The 22,536-nt window shown below is 43.3% G+C and overlaps 1 protein-coding gene across 1 annotated transcript in view; it reads left to right on the top strand.

Annotated features, from left to right (window-relative positions):
- The window catches only part of NFX1 (nuclear transcription factor, X-box binding 1), an 85,806-nt gene that overhangs the window by 30,505 nt on the left and 32,765 nt on the right, over positions 1–22,536 (top strand). The window contains exons 10-12 of the mRNA XM_017884597.1: positions 8,432–8,529; positions 12,338–12,368; positions 18,316–18,501. Coding sequence (XP_017740086.1) covers positions 8,432–8,529; positions 12,338–12,368; positions 18,316–18,501 — 315 coding nt within the window. The remainder of the gene's footprint in view (positions 1–8,431; positions 8,530–12,337; positions 12,369–18,315; positions 18,502–22,536) is intronic.

Below are 22,536 nucleotides of genomic sequence, written 5' to 3'. Positions count from 1 at the left end.
TTCAAACGATTCTCCTGCCTCAGCCTCCCGAGTAGCTGGAATTACAGGCAACTGCCATCATGCCCAGTTAAATTTTTTTTGTATTTTTGTAGAGACAGGGTTTCACCATGTTGGCCAAGCTGGTCTTGAACTCCTGACCTCGGGTGATCTGCCTGCCTTGGCCTCCTAAAGTGCTGGGATTATAGACGTGAGCCACCATGCCCAGCCAGATGAATATTTTTCTAAAATTTACATTTCGTGTTTGAACAGAGGTTACTGAAGGTGTTGTAATTTCTCTCTTATTGACCCAGAGCCATCATTTTTATGAACTCCAGTTCCTTTATTACACTGAATACAGTGATGCCCTGGGCCTGCTGAGGTTTCTCAGTCTAATGCCCCATACCACTGAGCAGTTCGAATTGTTGTATCTGCTCGTTGAAGCTTTTTGTTGTTTGTATTCTTGTCAGTGCTTTTAGTATGTTTGCCTGTCTGCTTTTAATGATTCCCCCTTTCTTCTGATTTTTGGCTTCTGATTACTTGGACATAGAAACCAGAAGAAGCTCATTGGAATTAGATACAAAGTAATACTCTACTGAGCCTATCTGACTCAGTCTTTGGGGAGTATATGTCTGCAGTTTTGCAATGACTTGGCAACTTCTCTCCTGAGTGGTTGTTGAAAGACCATGCATTTAGAAAAAATGGTAAGTAGGCAACTGAGATTGAATAGGAAAGTTATTTCTAAAACTAACCATGTATCTTCTGAGGTAAAGCTAGAATCTTTAGGTTTGGTTTCCATTTCATCAAAAAGAGAGAGTTCACGTTTCTTTCAAGTGCCAGCGTGAATCAGTGGGAACACCCTACTTAATCCTTTTCTCAATCTGACCTTAAAGTTGTGTATAGAGGAGAAGTACTCTCTTTTTATATTTTAATACACGTTCCAGCTGCATTAGGAAAGCCAATCATCTGTTGGTTCTCTGCTTGCCATGAAAATGTGTCTGTGATACGGAGATCAAATGACTTCTAAATCAAATCCCTTTTCAGGAAGCACATGAGTCAATTTTATAAGAATTTCATATATAATGACCAGAAATCCTACCCTGGCACTCACGTATCCTATTGGTGATGAGAAAAGAAGGAAATGTGAAATGGGCAATGCAAAAGGACTTGAGCAAGAGAAGGGTAGTAGCTGGCAGCAACAGACCTTGGGATGGGACAAGACCAGGTTAAGGGATAAGAGGGTACCTGCTATACCTCAGCGGATATCATGGAAAACCTTTAAGGAAATAGACTGAGTTGACTGAGAAGCTCAGAGACAAGCCTATGGCTAGTGATAACAATGACTGTCGGGTTTGTTCAAACCTAGCTTATCTATAGAAAGCTTGCTTAGGTCTTTTGGTATCCCACTCAGTAGGAAATTTCCATCCCAGAGGCACAGCTTCAGTACAAGAGACTGGATAGAGTTCTACTTTAAGGATGGTAGCATGAGGAGCTCCCATATATCTGCTTCCCAGTAAAACAAACAAAGCTGGGGAGAACTATCAAAAAGCAACCATCGAGGCCGGGCATGGTGACTCATACCTATAATCTCAGCACTTTGGGAGGCCGAGGTGGGAGTCCAGGATTTTGAGACCAGCCTGGGCAACATGGCAAGACCCTGTGTGTACCAAAAACATTTTTTATTCACGTGGGTATGGTGGCACGTGCCTGTGGTCCTAGCTACCTGGGAGGCTGAGGCAAAAGGATCACTTGACCCTGGAATGTTGAGGCTGCAGTGAGCCATGAATGCAGCATTGCATTCCAACCTGACTGACAGAGCAAGACCCTGTCTCAAAAAAAAAAAAAAAAAGTCAACGATTAAAAGTTTCTGGAGGCTGGGTACAGTGGCTCACACCTGAAGTCCCCAACACTTTGGGAGGCTGAGGCGGGCAGATTACTTGAGGTCAGGAGTTCAGCACTAGCCCGGCCAACATGATGAAACCCGATCTCTACTAAAAATACAAAAATTAGCCAGGCATGGTGGCACATGCCTATAATCCCAGCTACTCAGGAGGCTGAGGCAGGGGAATCACTTGAACCCAGGCAGGGGGGCAGCAGTTGCAGTGAACTGAGATCATGCCACTGCACTCCAGCCTGGGTGACAGAGCAAGACTCCATCTCAAAAAAAAAAAACAGTCTCTAGGAATTGCTCTAAGAGCATACATCAAATGAAGACATATTTTTTCAACAAAATCTACTAAAACTCTGGTAAACAACAGCAAGAGTCTGTGGCATTGAGCCCTAGCCAGTTCCTTCCTCCTCCCCTCAGCTCAGCTTGACAAATCTCCACTCAGGATAAGTTGGACAAGAAGATGGGGCTTCTTCTCCCCTCAACTCCCAGTCAGGTTTACCGTATCTCACTGGGAAGGCCACATTGTCAACATTTCTCTTCCCCTCCAACTTCAAGTTGAAGAGGCTGAAATTCTAGTGAGTGCAGCTGAGAGGTTAGGTCTCCCTTTCTCCACCAAGCTTACAGAATGGAGGCTCCATCCCATTTGCAGCAGAACTGGAGCCCTAATCGTCCTCACCTCAGCTCATTCGTAGGGCGGAGGTTCCACTGAGAGAAGCAAGCCAAGAAGTCAGGAGGCTACTATCCCACCCAACACCCAGAGTAGTGCCTCAGAGACCTTTCCCAGGGGGAGAGACAGTTCATAACAAAAGAGAGCTCCGAAGTACTCTCCCAAGGAACTGACTTTATTTGAAACAGTGTGGGGAAGTACAGGCCTAAGGACTCTTTAGAAAATGATAGCATACCTTATTAAAGAACAGTAACTAAACTGTAGGTCATCTAGTTCATCAGAGAGAATCAGGGAAGGGTAGCTAAGAGGAGCCCTCCTCGGGTCAGAACTAATCTGAAAGACTTACAGCAAAGACTATTCCTGCCCAAATTTAATTGGATCAGACTGCTGAGCAATTGATGCCCTGGAACATTGTCAAAAACAATAGAACTGCAATTAATGGGTCATCAGGGCTGAGCGTAATCCAAATAAGGCACACAGTTTAACAGAGAGATCGGGGATCGAGACAAAGAGAGCCCTGCTTGAAACCACTGTCATTCCAGGGTCAGTTTGTACCCCTAAGGCTGTGCCATCCAAATGGCTTCATGCTGTAGGGAAAATAGACTTCACTGAAATAGTCTAGCCAAATCACAAAACAAGTAAATAAGCAACCACAACAAAAACAAGCTGTGGAGAGGGGAAGCAGTATCCAGAGTTGCTATATTAGCTAAGATGTCTAATTTCCAAGAAAAACTATGAAATATGCAAAGAAACAGGGAAAAAACAGGCAACAGAAACTGCCTGTGAGAGTGACCAGATGTCAGATTTAACAAAGACTTTAGGATAATCATAATAAATATGTTCCAAGATCTGGGTCCGGCATGGTGGCCCATGCCTGTAATGCCAGCACTTTGGGAGGCTGAGGCAGGTGGATCACAAGGTCAGGAGTTCAAAACCAGCCTGGCTGACATGGTGAAACCCTGTCTCTACTAAAAATACAAAAATTAGCCGGGCATGTTGGTATGCGCCTGTGGTCCCAGCTGCTCGGGCGGCTGAGGCAGGAGAATTGCTTGAACCCAGGAGGCAGAGGTTGCAGTGAGCCGAGATTATGCCTGTGCAACAGAGCAAGACTTTGTCTCAAAAAAAAAAAAAAAAATACCTTCAAAGAACTGAAGGGAAGCCATGCTTAAAGAGGTAAAGAAAAGTGTGAAGATGATGTCTCATCAAATAGAGAATATTGATAAAAGAGGCTGAAACTAGTTTTAAAAAAGAGCCAAATGGAAATTCTGAAGTTTAAAAGTAGGATAACTTAAATGAAAAATTCATTAGGCTGGGTACAGTGGCTCATGCCTGAATCCCAGTGCTTTGAGAGGTGGAGGCAAGAGAATTGCTTAAGCCCAGGAGTTCAAGACCAGCCTGAGCAGGTAGTGAGACCGTATCTCTACAAAAAATTTTAAAAACTTAGGCCAGGCACAGTGGCTCATGCCTGTAGTCTCAGCACTTTGGGAGGCTGAGGCAGGCAGATCACTTGAGATCAGGAGTTCGAGATCAGCCTAGCCAACATGGTGAAATCTTGTCTCTACTAAAAATACAAAAATTAGCTGGGCATGGTGGCACGCGCCTGTAATCCCGACTATTTGGAAGGCTGAGGCAGGAGAGTTGCTTGAACCCAGTAGGCGGAAGTTGCAGTGAACCGAGATCACACCCCTGCACTCCAGCATGGACGAGAGAGTAAGACTCCATCTCAAAAAAACAAAAATTAAATTTAGGTGGGCAGGGTGGCACACGCCTGTGATCCCAGTTGCTCAGGAGGCTGAGGTGGGAGGATTGTTTGAGCCCAAGAGGTCGAGGTTGCAGCAAGGTGTGATCATGCCACTGCTCTCCAGCCTGGGCAACAAAGTAAGACCCATTCTCAAAGGAAGAAGAAAACTTCATTAAAGTTTTCTTCTGCCAGCTCAATAGTAGATTTGAGCTGGCAGAAGAAACGATTAGTGCACATGAAAATAGATTGTAAGAGATTCGGCCGGGTGCAGTGGCTCGCGACTGTAATCCCAGCCACGCTGGGATTGGGAGGCCGAGACAGACGGATCACGAGATCAGGAGATTAAGACCATCCTGGCTAACATGGTGAAACCCCGTCTCTACTAAGTATACAAAAAAAAAATTAGTCAGGCCTGGTGGTTGGCACCTGTAGTCCCAGCTACTCGGGAGGCTGAGGCAGAAGAATGGCGTGAACCCGGGAGGCGGAGCTTGCAGTGAGCCGAGATTGCGCCACTGCACTCCAGCCTGGGTGACAGAGTGAGATTCCATCTCAAAAAAAAAAAAAAGGGATTATATAACCCAAGGGACAGAGAGAAAATATAATAAAGAGAAAGGAACAGAGTCTCAGAAATGTGGGACATGTTTAACTGTATCAGTGTACATGTGATGGGAATATGAGGAGGAGAGTAGAAAGAAGCAGAAAAATATTTGATGAAACAATAGATAAAAACTTTCAAATTTATTGAAAAACACTACACATCCAAGAAACTCAGTAAACTCCAGGTAGGAAAGAGATTCACACCTAGATGCATAATGAAAATGCTAAAAGTTAATCAGAAGGAGAAAGTCTTGAAAGCAACAAGAGAAAAATGACTTATCACATACAAGGGAACCTTTGTAAGCTTAACAGTGGACTTCTCGTCAGAAACAATGGAGAACATGTAACAACCAGAAGGCAGAAGACATATTCAAAGTGCTGAAAGAAAACTGGCAACTGGCCGGGAGCGGTGGCTCATGCCTGTAATTCCAGCACTTTGGGAGGCCAAGGCGGGCAGATCACGAGGTCAGGATATCGAGACCATCCTGGCTAACACAGTGAAACCCCGTCTCTACTAAAAAATATAAAAAATTAGCTGGGCATGGTGGCGGGCGCCTGTAGTCCCAGCTACCTGGGAGGCTGAGGCAGGAGAATGGCGTGAACCCGAGAGGCATAGCTTGCAGTGAGATGAGATCATGCCACCGAACTACAGCCTGGGCAACAGAGAGAGTGACTCCATCTCAAAAAAAGGAAAAGAAAACTGGCAACCGGGAATCTTACATCTCATGTTTTATTTAGAAAATAAAGATAAAAATAAAATTTGTTGCTAGCAGGCAGACTTGCCTTACAATAAGTACTAAAAGAAATTCTTCAGGCTAAAAGCAAGTAAACCCGAATAGAATTTCAAATCCACATGAAAAAACAAAGAGCACTAGTAAAGATGATTATGTAGTTATAAAAGGCAGTATAAATGCATATTTCTTCTTCTCAACTGATTTAAAAAACAACTGTATAAAATAATATGTATGTAATTATATTTTTAGGCCTATAACCTGTAGAAGTGTATTTAATAATTATAGCATAAAGGAGATAGATGAGATCAAAGTTGTGTTAGAATAAGAAAATGATACCAGATCACAACTCAAACCTACAGGAACAAATGAGGAAAGCCGTAAGTGGTAAATTTTTTAAAAGAGGAGGGCTGGGCACAGTAGCTCATACCTGTAATCCCAGCTCTTTGGGAGGCCAAGGTGGGCAGATCACTTGATGTCAGGAGTTCAAGACCAGCCTGACCAACATGATGAAACTCCGTTTCTACTAAAAATACAAAAATTAGCCTGGTGTGGTGGCACATGCCTGTGATCTTGGGAGGCTGAGGCAGGAAAATCGTTTGAATTCAGGAGGCAGAGGCTGCAGTGAGCCAAGATCGTGCCACTATACTCCAGCCCAGGCAACAGAGCAAGCCTCTGTCCTTAAAAAAAAAAGGGGGGGCTGGGCACGGTAGCTCTCACCTGTAATCCCAGCTACTCAGGAAGCTGAGGTGGGAGGATCACTTGAGGCTAGGAGTTCAAGACCAGCCTGGGCGACATAGTGAGATTCAATCCCTAAAAGAATTTTTTTTAGTTACTCAGACATGATGGTATGTGCCTGTAGTCCCACCTACTCGAGAGGCTAAAGCGGGAGGATCACTTGAGGCCAAGAGTTCAAGACTGCAGTCAGCTATGATCATGCCACTGCCTTCCAGCCTGAGTGACAAGAGTGAGACCCTGTCTCCAAAAATAAATAAATAAAGCTATAAATATGTCTATTTGTTCTCTTTCTCAGCTTCTTTAATAGATATAACATTATATAAAGTTATGACAAAGCGGTATTGGGTTTATAGCATATAGATGTGATACATATAACAGTAATTGCACAAAAGGAGAGAAGGATAGAGCTGGGTAAGGGTAAACTTTCTATATCTTACAGGAGTTAGTATCAATCTGAAGTAGTTCTGATGAGATGTATATGGTAAGCCCCAGGGGGACCATTAAGAAAATAACTCAAAAAATGTAGTGAAAAATATAATTAAAGGAATTACACTATAGAAAATATTGACAAAATGCAAAAGAAAATAGGAAAGGAGTATTAGAATAACAAAAAAGACATGAGACTTATAGAGAACTGAAAATCGCAGACATAAATCCAGCTATAAGAGTAACTTAAATGTGAATGAATTAAGCAAAAGCAGAGATTTTTGAGTTTTGATTTATCTATTTTTTATAGAGGTGGAATCTCACTCTATTTCCCAGGCTGATCTCAAACTGCTGGGCTCAAGCAGTCCTCCCACCTTGGCCTCTCAGAGTGCTAGGAATTACAGGCATGAGTCACTGCACCCAGCCAAAAGCAGAAAATTTTTAGACTGGATTTAAAAAACGAGATCCAACTTTATGCTCTCTAGAGATGGAGTCTTGCTCTGTTGCCCAGGCTGGAGTGCAGTGGCGTGAGCTTGACTCACTGCAACCTCCACCTCCCAGGTTCAAGTGATTCTCCTGAGTCGCTGGGATTACAGGCAGGCGCCACCACGCCTGGCTAATTTTTTTGTATTTTTAGTAGAGACAGGGTTTCACCATGTTGGTCAGGCTAGTCTCAAACTCCTGACCTTGTGATCTGCCCGCCTTGACCTCCCAAAGTGCTGGGATTACAGGCGTGAGCCACCACACCAGGCCCTGGAGACAATCTTTATAGTCAAAGATACAATGAGGCTGAAAGTTAAAGAATAGAAAAAGTACACCATGTAAACAGTAGCCATAAGAGACTCCAGGTGATCCCCACAGGGTCCTGGAAACAGGATTTGTCTTAAACCTAGTCATGGATGCAGGCACCACCAGATATTCACAGAGCTCAAGTCAGTGAGACTGTGGATCATGGCTTCTGATTATTTATAATCCCCAGATGACTTTCAGAGTCGAAAGCATTCCACTAAAGTCATCCATGGCTACAATTTTAAGGAGATTCAAGTCTACACTGGAGATGTGGGGCCTGAGGAAAAAGAAGATTTATTCTTCATTTTTGTTTTGTTTTGAAACAGGATCTTGCTCTGTCACCTAGACTGGAGTGCAGTGGTGCGATCACAATTCACTGCAGCCTCAACCTCCCGTGCTCAGGAGATTCTCCCACCTTAGACTCCGGAGTAGCTGGGACTGTAGGCCTGCGTCACCACCCCTGGCAAATTTCTTGTTTTTGTGCTTTTTTTTTTTTTTTGGTAGGCACAGGGTTTCACCATGTTCCCAGGCTGATCTCGAACTCCTGGGGTCAAGCGATCCTCCCACCTCGGTCTCTCAAAGTGCTGGAATTATAAGCATGAGCCATCATACCTGGCCTTTTTTTGACTTAGGCAAAACATCGTGTACTTTAAAGCATATTCCAGTATCTAATGCTAGGCCCTGAAATTGTCAGAAAAGGCCCAGTCTGCCAGATGAACGGAAGATAGGGAAGAAGCATTGACTGCATCGTTCCCTCAACTCTGATTCTGGAGTTGCAGGGCATGGAGGGGAAGACCAGTGTGACTAGCAAATTTGGGAGTATGGAAATGAGTAGTTGCAATTTTCATTTCCAGCTCTTTTCGTTTTTATTAAAGATTTCATTCATACCTGTGAAAAGCTCTGCCATGAAGGAGACTGTGGACCATGCTCTCGCACATCAGTTATTTCCTGCAGATGCTCTTTCAGAACAAAGGTAAATCCTAAACAATGCTCGAGTTGTTGCCATCAATGTTTTCTTTAAAATGGTGATTATGGGAGGGGAGGAATCAAAATAACCTCAGTAGGATAGGTATGGGAAGTGGTTGTGGCACTCAAGGTCTAGAGGCCAATAGTGGGATAAGGCAAATAGATCACTCTACCAAATACAGGTGTGATAGCCTGAAAAGAGGAAGAATAGCACTGTTGCAAGGAGTCAGCCAACTAAGAAGTTAGAGGAAACAGTCCATATGACCACCCACTTGTGATACCAACTTTTGATACCAATTGAAAGTTCAGTGGTCCCTAAGACCACTTGAAAGACTTGATAATTTGATAAAAAGGACTCACTGAACTTGCTGATGGTTACACTTACAGTTAGAGATTTACTACAAGGAGGTTACAGTTTTATTACAAGGAAAAGGATACAAATTAAATCAGCCAAGGGAAGAAGTATGTAGAGCAGAGTCCAAAAAAGTACCAAAGGTGGAACTTCATTTGTCCTTTCCCTGTGGAGTCAGGAAAGTATTACTCTCTCTGCATCAGTGTGTGACAGCATACATGGAATATTGCCAACCAGGAAAGTTCACCCAAGCTTATGTGTTCAGTTTTTATTGGTGCTCTATTGTGGAATCATAGTTGACTGCCCACGTGGCTAATCTCAGTCTCCAGTCTCTCCAGAGGTCTACTGATAACATGTGACCCAAAGCCCCTGCCCTAAAACTATCCAGTGTGGCCAGTCTGCTCCTAAATCACGTAATTGGACTATCCAGTGACTCAAGACTCCAGGCAAACAATAACACTTCTATCAGGCATGGCATTCCACTAGGCTTAGAGATTACCTCTCAGAAGCCAAGTGCAAAGGCCAGACTCTCTTTGAGTAAGGTTTAATTCTTCACTGTACAACTGTTTTGTACAACTTTTTTGTCAGTTTCTACTTTCTGGTGAAAGCCTGGATAGTTTTTATTTTTCTTTTTTTAAAATTTTGTTTATTTATTTATTTTGAGACACAGTCTCACTCCATCACCCATGATGGAGTGCGAAGGTGCAGTCTCGGCTCACTGCAGCCTCCACCTCCCAGGTTCGAGTGATTCTTATGCCTTAGCCTCTGGAGGAGTTGGAATTACAGGTGCACTCCACCATACCCAGCTAATTTTTGTATTTTTAGTAGAGACGGGGTTTTGCCATGTTGGTCAGGCTGGTCTCAAACTCCTGACCTCAAGTCATCCTCCTGCCTCAGCCTCCCAAAATGCTGGGATTACAGATGCACGACACTACACCTGGCTAATTTTTGTATTTTTAGTAGAGATGGGGTTTCACCATGTTGGCCAGACTGGTCTTGAACTCCTGACCTCAATTAATGTACCATCTCAGCCTTCCAAAATGCTGGGATTATAGACGTGAGCCACTGCGCCCAGCCTACCTTGGATAGTTTTCATCAGACTTTTTGTTATCAAAAGTCTTCGGGTGATTCAGCTTGGGGAACACACTAAGTGTTGATTTATCCTGCTCTTTGACCTACCTGGTCATTTCAGTGTATATCAACGTTTGTCCCAGCAGAGTACAAGCCAGGGTGGAGACAGAATTCTGAACCGTTGGTTCTGTTAAACACAATGCAGGGTCTGGCAGCGTCTGACTTGCAGACAGTTCTGAGGATATAGTCCATAAATGGGAAGCTAGTTTAATAGGAAAGCTTCAGAAAAAAAGGGAAAATTAGTGTAATTTACATGTTACAAAAGTTGTGTAATCATGTGTGGGTTTTTTTTCTGAAAGAAATTACAATATACATGGGATAGTAGAGACATTTTGATTGTCAGGTATGGGACCACTTTGTACTTTGCAAATATGTTATTAAAGTCTGTGAGATGCTGTGATTTGGCAATCATAAATTTAGTAATGCCCAGAGATGCTCTTCGTGATCTTTGTGACTGAAAATTATAAGCAGGGTTGGGACGTACAAGCTGGAAGTGGCTGCTGTCAGTTTTCTTCATTCTCCCACAATCCCTCTCTCTATCTCTACGTTTTCTTGCTTCTCGTTGACTCTTTGTCCTCACTCCCTCTAACAGCAGACTCCATGGCAGTGAGTGTATTCTTGAAAAGCTATGTGTAAACTGAATTTTTACAAGTAAAAGTCCTTAAATTGCAGGAGGAGCTCACTGTCAATACAAACTCTGTTAAACCTGTTTGACAAAGTAAAAAAAAAAAACTCTTCAAAAAGCTGATAATTAGCTGGGCATGGTGGCTCATGCCTGTAATCCCAGCACTTTGGGAGGCTGAGGCAGGTGGATCATGAGGTCAGGAGATCGAGACCATGGTGAAACCCCGTCTCTACTAAAAATACAAAAAAATTAACTGGGCACAGTGGCGGGCGCCTGTAGTCCCAGCTACTCCAGAGGCTGAGGCAGGAGAATGGTGTGAACCCAGGAAGCGGAGCTTGCAGTGAACCGAGATTGCACCACTACACTCCAGCCTGAGTGACAGAGTGAGACTGTCTCGAAAAAAAAAAAAAATCTGATAATTATCACCTTATTGTGTAACTAGATTTTCATGCATACGGATTTTCATGACATGGTTTTGTAATGGAATGGGCTTTTCCACAGAAGTGAGTTTTCTAGATAAATAAAACTTTCTTAAAACTTCAAAGGTTGTTTTCATTTCATCACTTCGGTGGGACTCTGATAAATGTATGCTGTGTCTTACTGTGTCTTAATAAAGCATGCTATATTTAAGTCTTTATGGTAATTCACGTGTAGGAGTTTATGGGAGTTCTGCCTTTCCTGACATTTGTAGATAACCTCTCCTGCATATCATTTCTTCTGTATAATCCAGTGTTCACTGATGGGAGCATTAACTCAGTTTCCTGAGTCACTTTTGCTTTATATCTGTAGAGAGCATATAGGGAACTTTTTCATATCAACAATCCCAGGCACCTCATTTTTTTTATCTGAAATGTATATTTTCCAGCCAAGAACCTTTTATTACTTAGACCTCTTCACATCTGTTATCAACTCCAGTAGCTGCTTTTTTTTTTTCCAAGGATAATTTTTACTAAGAGGGGACTTTTAAAGTCATTTTTCTCATTTCTGTCATTTCTGAGTACATGGCAACCTGTAAATGACATCAAAGCCAAAATCAGATGTAGAAGCCAGGCAGCTAGCCAGACTCATTCTACCCCAAGTGACTGACTTGTTTCCCACATGCTAGCGTCGCTACCCGCATTTTTTAGGATCATGCCTCAGCAAAATTACATGATAGACCTTTTAGACCACTCACATGTAATGGAAACCAGAGTAATAAAACGTCAGAGACCAAACCAAAGATCTGCTTTATTTCACTTTGCTATAGTTTGGTGGTATTGTCAGGTGTGCTCTGAAGTGTGTAGAGCCGTTTGTCCCTGCATGGTACAGATTGTTACCTGTTTTCAATTCTTACATCTGCTTTTTATGGCTTTTTCTGTCTGTACCCTTGTTAGGTAATGACTTCTCTTTCCTTTGCATACCCTTAGCAGCCCCTCTTTCTGTTCAGATTTTATAATTAGTCTACCGTGAATTTGGAGACCAGACCACAAAGATCGTTAGAATTGTATTTTCATGAAGAGTCTGTAAGCCTGGAGTCCTCTCGGGAGTAAAGCTCATTCATATAGGGATTAGGCTCACTCCAGGCATGGCAAGTGAAGTTGGTGAATAAGTGACTATCAGAGAAGTACGGGATATTTGGGATATTCTTATTACCTTTGGCATTATATTATAGTTGTATTGTTTTAATTATTCCTAAAGTAGTTACTGTTTCTTTTTCTTTTTCCATAGGAGCTTCCATGTACCAGTCTCAAAAGTGAAGGTATGACTGGGGTGGGGCATGAGGGAATTTTTGGGATGCAGGTATCTTCACTTTGGTAGGGAGTTGGGTTATGTATTTGTCGAAATTCAGCAAAGGACTGCTTAATATTTGTATATAACTTTCACCTGAATAGGAAAAAATTATAAATTGAATTCTGTTGATGAAATGCTGAAAAATTTAAGCTAAGTATACTCATGTCTACAGCTTGCTTTGAAATGCATTAAAAAAGGAAATTAGTGGGTAGATAGAAGAATGGATATATATATATGAAAAAGTATGTTAATGGTAGAATCTAGATATGGGCATATGGATATTCACTGTAAAATCGTTTGAACTTTTTTTTCTTTTTTCTTTTGAGACGGAGTCTTACTGTGTTGCCCATGCCAGAGCGCAGTGGCGCGATCTCGGCTCACTGTAACCTCAACCTCCCAGGTTCAAGCGATTCTCCTGCCTCAGCCTCCCAAGTAGCTGGGATTATAGGTGCGCACCACTACACCTGGCTGATTTTTGTATTTTTGGTAGAGACAGGGTTTCACCATGTTGACCAGGCTGATCTCTAACTCCTGACCTCAAGTGATCCACCTGCCTCAGCCTCACAAAGTGCTGGGACTACAGGCATGAGTCACCGCACCCGGCCTCAATTCCTGTTTTGATGACCGTCACATACTCTCGTTGAAACCACTGTAAAACCTTTTTGGAAAAGTGATGGAAGATAAGGATATGCAAAATGAAAGATCTTATTGTAGTCAGACAGCTAGATGTATCAGTTAGGAAGCTTCTGGATGCAGGTATCCAAACCCAAGAAAAAATGACTTTTCTGATAAGGGTATTTACTGTCACACCTAATAGGAAGTCTGGAGGCAGAACAAGTCTGAGATTGGTTAATTTTAAGCTCAGTGATTTCCAAGACTTCAATTCGGCTTCTCTGTGGTTTTCTTGATTTTCTCCTTGTGGGTATGTCAGCTACTACAACTTCACACGTTGGGTCTCTGCCCAACAACATCTAAACAAAATCCATGAGGAGAGTGTTGATCTTCTCTTCCTATGTAAGAGCAAGGGAAACAGTCCTGAAAGGTTCTCAGTACACTTTGTGTCCAATGCTTCTGCCTAAACCTGTCACTAGCAAAGTGAACGGAATTACCCTGGTGGGTAAAGCTAAACAACATCCACCCCTGGAACTGAGGAGCACGCTGGCCTCCAATTTCTGAACAAAATTAAGGCTGTCTTTGCCTGAAAGAGGAGAGTGACTGTTTGGGAGGTACCCAGCAATATCTGCCTCAAAACCGTATTTAAACTTTTGGTTCAGTGTGCCATCTGTATCAAGGAAAAAAAGTTTGGTTATTAAAAACATAATTTGGGTCCAGGAATGGCGGCTCATGCCTGTAATCCCAGCACTTTGGGAGGCCATGGTGAGCGGATCACCTGAGGTCAGGAGTTCAAGGCCAGCCTAGCCAACATGGTGAAACCCCATCTCTACTAAAAATACAAAAATCAGCCAGGTGTGGTGGTGCACATCTGTAACCCCAGCTACTGAGGAGGCTGAGGCAGGAGAATCACTTGAACTCAGGAGACAGAGGTTGCAGTGAACTGAGATCAAGCCATTGCACTCCAGCCTGGGTGACAGAGTGAGACTCTGTATCAAAAAACAAACAAGAAAAACGTAATTTGGGCCAGATGCAGTGACTCACATCTGAATCCTTATGCTTTGGGAGGCCAGGGCTGGGGGATCACTTAAAGCCAGGAGTTCAAGACCAGCCTGGGCAACATAGTGAGACATTGTCTCTGCAAATAAATTTTAAAAGTTAGCCAGGCATAGTGGCATGTACCTGTAGTCCTAGATACTTGGGAGGCTGAGGCAGAGGATTGCTTGAGTCCAGGAGTTTGAGGTTGCAGTGAGCTGTGATTGTGCCATTGCACCCTAGCTTGGGTGACAGAGCGAGACCCTATCTCTAAAACAATAAAACAAAATAATAAAAACATAATTTGAAAAAATTACAAAATTAATACACTTATGAAGTTTCAAGAAAAAAAAGAATATAAAGCGAAAGATGAAAATTTGCCCTCTGATAGTAGTTTGTTAGATAGGGTTCCAGGTCTTTTTCCCTATTCATACAGATGTATAAACATGCCAGCATAGTTTTGTTTTTCCCCTAGATTTAGGTTCATGCTAAAGATACTGTCTGCAGTTTATTTTCCCTCACTAATATCTCAAAGACGTATTTCCATGTCAGTATGCATAACTCTTGCTCTTGCAGAGTATTCTATATATGGGTCTACCATGTCATAGTTCACCATGGCCCTTTTGGTGGTCATTTAGGTTGTCTCCAGTTTTTCCCCATTACTAATAAGCAGGAACCGTCCTGTCCCACTTTTTATAACTTTATGATGCAAAATTCCAACCATATGTGAAAGTGGTATAATGAATCCCCACATACCTATGACTTGTCATCATCAGTTGTCAACATTTTGCCTCTCTTGTTTTCATCCATCCCTCCTTCCCTACATTTTATTTATGCTGAAGTACTTTGAAAACAAATCTCAAATATCATTTCACCCATAAATACTTCAGTGTTTAGCCCACGTTTTTTTAGTTGAAATTCACATAACATATAATTAACCATTTTAAATGTACAGTTCAGTGGCACTTAGTCCTTTCACAATCTAGTTCCAAAACATTTTCTCTATCTTACTTTTTTCTTTTTCTTTTCCTTTATTTTATTTTATCTTACTTTTTTTTTTTTTGAGACATAGTTTTGCTCTTGTTGCCCAGGCTGGAGTGCAGTGGCGCGATCTCAGCTCACTGCAACTTCCGCCCCCTGGGTTCAAGCGATTCTCTTGTCTTAGCCTCCTGAGTAGCTGGGATTACAGGCACCTGCCACCATGCCAGGCTAATTTTTTTGTATTTTTAGTAGAGATGGGATTTCACCATGTTACCCAGGCTGGCCTCAAACTCCTGGCCTCACGTAATCCGCCTGCCTTGGCCTCCCAAAGTGCTCGGATTACAGGCATGAGCCACTGTGCCCAGCCTTTTTTAAAATTTTATTTTAAAAATATGTAGAGACAGGTTCTCACTGTGTTGACCAGGCTGGTCTTGAATGCTTGGCCTCAAGTGATCCTCCCATGTTGGCCTCCCATAGTGCTGGGGAAAAACATTTTCATCACCCTGAAAGGAAACCGTGTATTAACTAAGCATTTACTCCTCACTCAGCCCTCACCCAGGTAACCACTGATCTGCTTTCTATCTGTATGGATTTACTATACTTCATCTAAATGAAGTCACAATATATAATCTTATGTGCCCCACTTCTTTCACTTAGCATGTTTCAACTTTTTGGCCATTGTGAATAGTGCTGTTACGAACATTTGTATACATGTTTTTGTTGAATACCTATTTTCATTTCTTTGGGGTGTATACCTAGGAGTAGAATTGCTGGATCCGATGGTAATCTTGTGTTTACTTTTTTTGAAAAACTGCCATTGTGTTTTCAACAGTGACTGCACCATTTTATATTCCTACCAGCAATGTATGAGGGTTTCGTTTTCTCCACATCCTTGTCAATACTTGTTATTTTCTGAGTTTTTTTGTTTTTGTGTTTGATTTTTTGAGATAGGGTCTCACTCTGTTGCCCAGGCTTGGAGTGCTGTGGCACAATCTCGGCTCACTGCAAACTCCGCCTCCCAGGTTCAAATGATTAACCTGCCTCAGCCTCCTGAGTAGCTGGGATTACAGGTGCCCACCACCGTGCCTGGCTAATTTTTGTATTTTTAGTAGAGACGGGGTTTTACCATGTTGGTCAGGCTGGTCTCGAACACCTAACCTCATGATCCACCCGCCTCAGCCTCTCAGAGTGCTGGGATTACAGGCTTGAGCCACCACACCCGGCCATTTTTGGGGTTTTTTAAATCATAGCCATCCTAGTGAAGTGAGATATCACTACCACGTGATATGATGTCTCTGATATTTCATTGTTGGTTTTTAAAATATATTTATTGTTTGAGACAAGGTCTCTCTCTGTCGCCTAGACTGGAGTGTAGTGGCAGATCACAGCTCACTACAACCTTGCTCTCCTGGGCTCCAGTGGTCCTTCCACACCAGCCTCCCAAATAGCTGGGACCACAGGCATACACCACCATGCCCATGGCTTAATTAACTTTTAATTAAGTTTGAAAACTTAATTTTAAAAGTTTTGCAGGGCTGGGTGCGATGGCTCAAACCTGTAATCCCAGCGCTTTGGGAGGCCAAGGCGGGCAGATCACTTGAGGTCAGGAGTTTGAGACTAGCCTGGCCAAGAAGGTGAAACCCCTTCTCTACTAAAAATACAAAAAATTAGCCAGCATGGTGGTGGGCACCTGTAATCCCAGCTACTCGGGAGGCTGAGGCAAGAGAATCGCTTGAACCCAGGAGGCGGAGGTTGCAGTGAGCAAGTTTTTGTAGAGACAGGGTCTCATTATGTTGGCCAGGCTGGTCTTGAATTCCTGGGCTCAAGCAGTCCTCCTGGCTCAGCCTCCCAAAGTGCTGGGATTACAGGCAGGAGCCACCATGCCCAGCCACACTTAAATTTTTGATAGAAACATACACGCAGCCAGCCTTACACATCCACGGGTTCCATATCCATGGATTCAACCAACCACAGATTGAAAATATTCAAAGACAAATTTGTAAACAAATTACATCTGTACTGAACATGGACAAAATTTATTCTCATCATCATTTTCTAAACAATAACTATCTAGATAGCATTTACATTGTATTCGGTGTTATAAGTAATCTAGAGAAGATTTGAATTATAAAGAAGAGTGTGCATAGGTTATATGCAAATATTATACCATTTTGTATAAGAGACTTGAATATCTGTGGATTTTGATATCCAAGGAAGGTCCTGGAATCAGTCCCCCATGGACTCCAAAAGTTTGTACACCCATCTGCCTAGATGAGTGTGCCTTTCTCTCCACACCTTAAACCCTACCATTGCTATTTTTTTTAGACAGTTTTAAAGGTGAAAATTGATATTTTAATACACGTTTTCAGCTGGGCAGAGTGGGTTACACTTGTAACCCCAACATTTGGAAGGCCGAGATGGGAGGCTCATTTGAGCCCAGGAATTCGAGGTTACAATGAGCTATGTTAATGCCACTGCACTCCAGCCTGGGGGACAGAAAGAGACCCTGTCTCTTAAAAAAAAAAACAAAAAACAAAAAACTGACGGCCTGGCGTGGTGGCTGACACCTGTAATCCCAACACTTTGGGAGGCCAAGGCAGGTGGATCACCTGAGGTCAGGAGTTCAAGACCAGCCTGGCCAACATGGCAAAACCTGGTCTCTACTAAAAATACAAAAATTAGCTGGGCGTGGTGGCACACACCTGTAATCCCAGCTACTCAGGAATCTGAGGTGGGAGAATCGCTTGAACCTGGGAGGTGGAGGTTGCTGTGAACCAAGATTGCACCACTGCACTCCAACCTGGGCAACAGAGTGAGACTCTATCTCAAAAAAAAAAGAAAAAGAAAAAAAAAGAAAACAAAAAGGCCAGACACAGTGGCTCATTCCTGTAATCTCAGCACTTTGGGAGGCCATGGGATGCGGATCACCTGAGATCAGGAGTTCAAGACCAGCTTGGACAACATAGTAAAGCCCTGCTTCTACTAAAAATACAAAAATTAGCTGGCTGTGGTGGCGGGCACCTGTAAGCCCAGCTACTTGGGAGGCTGAGGCACAAGAATCACTTGAACCCGAGAGGCAGACATTGTGGTGAGCCAAGATCATGCCACTGCACTCCAGCCTGGGCAACAGAGACTCCATCTCAAAAAAAAAAAACAAAACTGCATTTACATTATTACAATTGTATTATTACTATTGTAATCTTTTAGCTTATAGTCACTCAAATATTTGTTGAATGAATGTTCATATCCTTTGCCTGTTTTTCTTTTTTCTTTTTAATTGGCCATAGCAGATGCTACATTTATGTGTGACAAGCGGTGTAACAAGAAACGGTTGTGTGGACGGCATAAATGTAATGAGATATGCTGTGTGGTAAGTGGACTTATTAGGCATAATCAGATTCCATTCATCCAGGGGCTGGGCTTCTGGAAGCCTGAGCCATGTGAAGAATGCAGCCCAGATTTAAAAGTCATAGGTATGGGCCCCTAAGCAGCAGTCAGAGAGCTCTCACAGTCCCCATAACCTCTCTACAAAGAGACAGACTGGGCCTTTTTAGCCTCACCCAGGTCAAGAAGTCAGCTAGTGGCATCTGGTAGCAACACAGAGGAAGAGAAAGAGGAAAGAGAAGGTCTCATACCCCAGAGCCCAAGACCCCTAGATGAGCACACAGTCTTCTGCAGGAGATTGTGTGTTGACCCAACACAGACTGGACTTAGCAACTTGGGCTTCAGGTTTCAGGTACTGCTTAGGTCAGGTCAGTAGGAAAAATTATTATGACATTTTAAAAAAGATTTTAAAATAAAATGTTTATTTAAAGTATTTGCTTTTATGGAGCTAAATAAAGCACTAGCTGGCTATTCGTACTCTGTTATCTCATATACTCTTTTATATATTAAAAAACCAAGATAACATATATGTAATACATGACATGATAACATGTATGTATAAACGTGTATGTATATGTATGTATGTATTAGTCCATTTTCACACTGCCAATAAAGACATACCCAAGACTAGGCAAATTACAAAAGAAAGAGGATTAATGGATCTACAGTTCCAAGTGGCTGGGGAGGCCTCACAATCATGGTGGAAGGCAAGGAGAAGCAAGTCACATCTCACATGGATAGCAGCAGGCAGAGAAAGAGAGTTTGTCCAGGAAACTTGGCCTTATAAAGCCATCAAATCTCATGAGACGTATTCACTATCACGAGAACAGCACGAGAAAAACCTGCCCCCATGATTCAGTTACCTCCCACCAGGTCCCTCCCACAACATATGGGAAGTCAAGATGAGATTTGGGTGGGGACACAGCCAAACTATATCATTCTGCCCCAGGCCCCTCCCAAATTTCATGTCCTCACATTTCAAAACCAATCATGCCTTTCCAACAGTCCCCCAAAGTCTTAACCTATTTCAGCATTAACTCAAAAATCTACAGTCCAAAGTCTCATCCAAGACAAGGCAAGTCACTTTGCCTATGAGCCCGTAAATTCAAAAGCAAATTAGTTACTTCCTAGGTACAACAGGGGTACAGGAATTGGGTGTATACAGCCATTCCAAATGGGAGAAGTTGGCCAAAACAAAGAGGTACAGGCCCCATGCAAGTCCGAAATTCAGTGGGGCAGTCAAATCTTTTGTTTTTTTTTTTTTTTTGAGACGAAGTCTTACTCTCTCCGCGATCTCCACTTACTGCAAGTTCTGCCTCCCGGGTTCACACCATTCTCCTGCCTCAGCCTCCTGAGCAGCTGGGACTGCAGGCGCCCGCCACCATGCCCAGCTAATTTTTTGTATTTTTAGTAGAGACAGGGTTTCACCATCTTAGTCAGGATGGTCTTGATCTCCTGACCTCGTGATCCACCTGCCTCGGCCTCCCAAAGTCCTGGGATTATAGGCGTGAGCCACTGTGCCCGGCCGGGCAGTCAAATCTTAAAGCTACAAAATGCTCTCCTTTGACTCCATGTCTTACATCAAGGTCACGCTGATGCAAGAAGTGGGTTCCCATGGTCTTGGACAGCTCCGCCCATGTGACTTTGCAGCATACAGCCCCCTCCCAGCTGCTTTCACAGGCTGGTGTTGAGTGTCTGTGACTTTTCCAGGCACACAGTGCAAGCTGTCAGTGGATCTCCCATTCTAGGGTCTGGAGGACAGTGACCCTCTTCTCACAGCTCCACTAGCTGGTGCCCCAGTAGGGACTCTGTGTGGGGGCTGCAACCCCACATTTCCCTTCAGCACTGCCCTGGCAGAGGTTCTCTGTGACAGCCCCACCCCTGCAGCAAACTTCTGCTCAGACATCCAGGTGTTTCCATCCATCTTCTGAAACCTAGGCAGAGGTTTCCAACGTCAGTTATTGATTTCTGTGCACCCACAGGCGCAGGACTACGTGGAAGCTGCCAAGGCTTGGTGCTTGCACTCTAAAGCCATGGCCCAAGCTCTGTGTTGGCCCCTTTCAACCACAGCTGGAGTGGCTGGGATGCAGGGCACCAAGTCTCTAGGCTGCATACAGCAGAGGGACCCTGGGGCCGGCCCACAAAATCATTTTTTCCTCCTGAGCCTCCAGGCCTGTCGTGGGAGGGGCTGCCATGAAGACCTCTGCAATGCTTTGGGAACATTTTCCCTATTGTCTCGGGGTGTTACATTTGGCTCCTTATTACTTACGCAAATTTCTGCAGTCAGCTTGAATTTCTTCTCAGAAAATAGGATTTTCTGTCACATTGGCAGGCTGCAAATTTTCCAAACTTTTATGCTTTGTTTCCCTTTTAAAACTGAATGCCTTTAACAGCACCCAAGTCACCTCTTAAATGCTTTGCTACTTATATTTCTTCCACCAGATACCCTTAATCATCTTTCTCAAGTTCAAAGTTCCACAGATCTCTAGGGCGGGAGCAAAATGTTGCCACTCTGTTTGATAAAACAACAAGAGTCACCTTTGCTCCAACTCCCAACAAGTTCCTCATCTCCATCTGAGACCACCTCAGCCTGGACATTATTGTCCATATCATTATCAGCATTTTGGGCAAAGCCATTCAGCAAGTCTCTAAGAAGTTCCAAACTTTCCCACATTCTCCTATCTTCTTCTGAGCCCTCCAAACTGTTCCATCATCTGCCTGTTACCCAGTTCCAAAGTCACTTCCACATTTTCGGGTATCTTTTCAGCAGCACCCCACTCTACTGGTACCAGTTTACTGTGTTAGTCTGTTTTCACACTGCTGATAAAGACATACCCGAGACTGGGCAAGTTACAAAAGAAAGAGGTTTAATGGGCTTACAGTTCCAAGTGGCTGGGGAGGCTTCATAACCATGGTGAGAGGCAAGGAATAGCAAGTCACGTCTTAACATGGATGGCAGCAGGCAGAGAGAGGCTTATGCAGGGAAACTCGGCCTTATAAAGCCATCAGATCTCAGGAGACTTACTCACTGTCACGAGAACAGCATGGGAAAGACCTTCCCCCCCATCATTTAGGTAACTCCTACCAGGTCCTTCCCACAACATGTGGAAATTCAAGATAAGATTTGGTTGGAGACACAGCCAAACTGTATCAGTGTGTATATACATAAACAAGATAACACAGTACCAATAGCAAGGTAATACATGTGTATGTATATATATAACATACAAAATTATTTTTGAAATTTATATATTAAAAGTGAAGAGTGATGAATTGTGCAAGTATTATAAACTAGTGTTAGAAGGCTTAAAGACTTCCTCTTATTATAAAAAAATTTACAGCCAGGCATGGTGGCTCATACCTGTAATTTGACTTGGAGCCTGAGGTGGGTGGATCTCACTTGATCCAAGGAATTCAAGGTCAGCCTTGGCAACATGGTAAAACCCCATCTCTACCAAAAATACAAAAATGCCTATCTCATAACCCGGTCTCTAAATAAATAAATAGATTTAAATGTAAAAATAAGACTGGACATGGTGGCTCATGCCTGTAATCCCAGCACTTTGGGAGGCCAAGGTGGGCAGATCACTTGAGGTCAGGAGTTCCAGACCAGACTGGCCAACGTGGTGAAACCCTGTCTCTGCTAAAAATTTAAAACTCACCTGGACATTGTGGTGGGCACCTGTAATCCCAGCTACTCAGGAAGCTGAGGTAGGAGAATTGCTTGAACCTGGGAGGTGGAGGTTGCAGTGGGCCGAGATCGCACCACCACACTCTAGCCTGGGCAACAGAGTGAGACCCTGTCTCTCTCACACAAAGACACACACACAATGTGAAAATAAAATATGTTTTTTTTAAATTTCAAACTGGCTCACTCCTGTAATCCCAGCACTTTGGGAGGCCAAGGTGGGCAGATCATGAGGCCAGGAGATCGAGACCATCCTGGCTAACACGGTGAAACCTTGTCTCTACTAAAAATACAAAAAAATTAGCCAGGCACCGTGGCGGGCGCCTGTAGTCCCAACTACTCAGGAGGCGGAGGCAGGAGAATGGTGTGAACCTGGGAGGCGGAGCTTGCAGTGAGCCGAGATCGCGCCACTGCATTCCAGCCAGGGTGACAGAGT

Source organism: Rhinopithecus bieti, unplaced genomic scaffold (assembly GCF_001698545.2).
Source record: "Rhinopithecus bieti isolate Rb0 unplaced genomic scaffold, ASM169854v2 scaffold_13400, whole genome shotgun sequence".
Taxonomy (NCBI): domain Eukaryota; kingdom Metazoa; phylum Chordata; class Mammalia; order Primates; family Cercopithecidae; genus Rhinopithecus; species Rhinopithecus bieti.
Note: the sequence above shows the minus strand (reverse complement) of the source record. Positions and strands in the feature narration are given on the sequence as shown.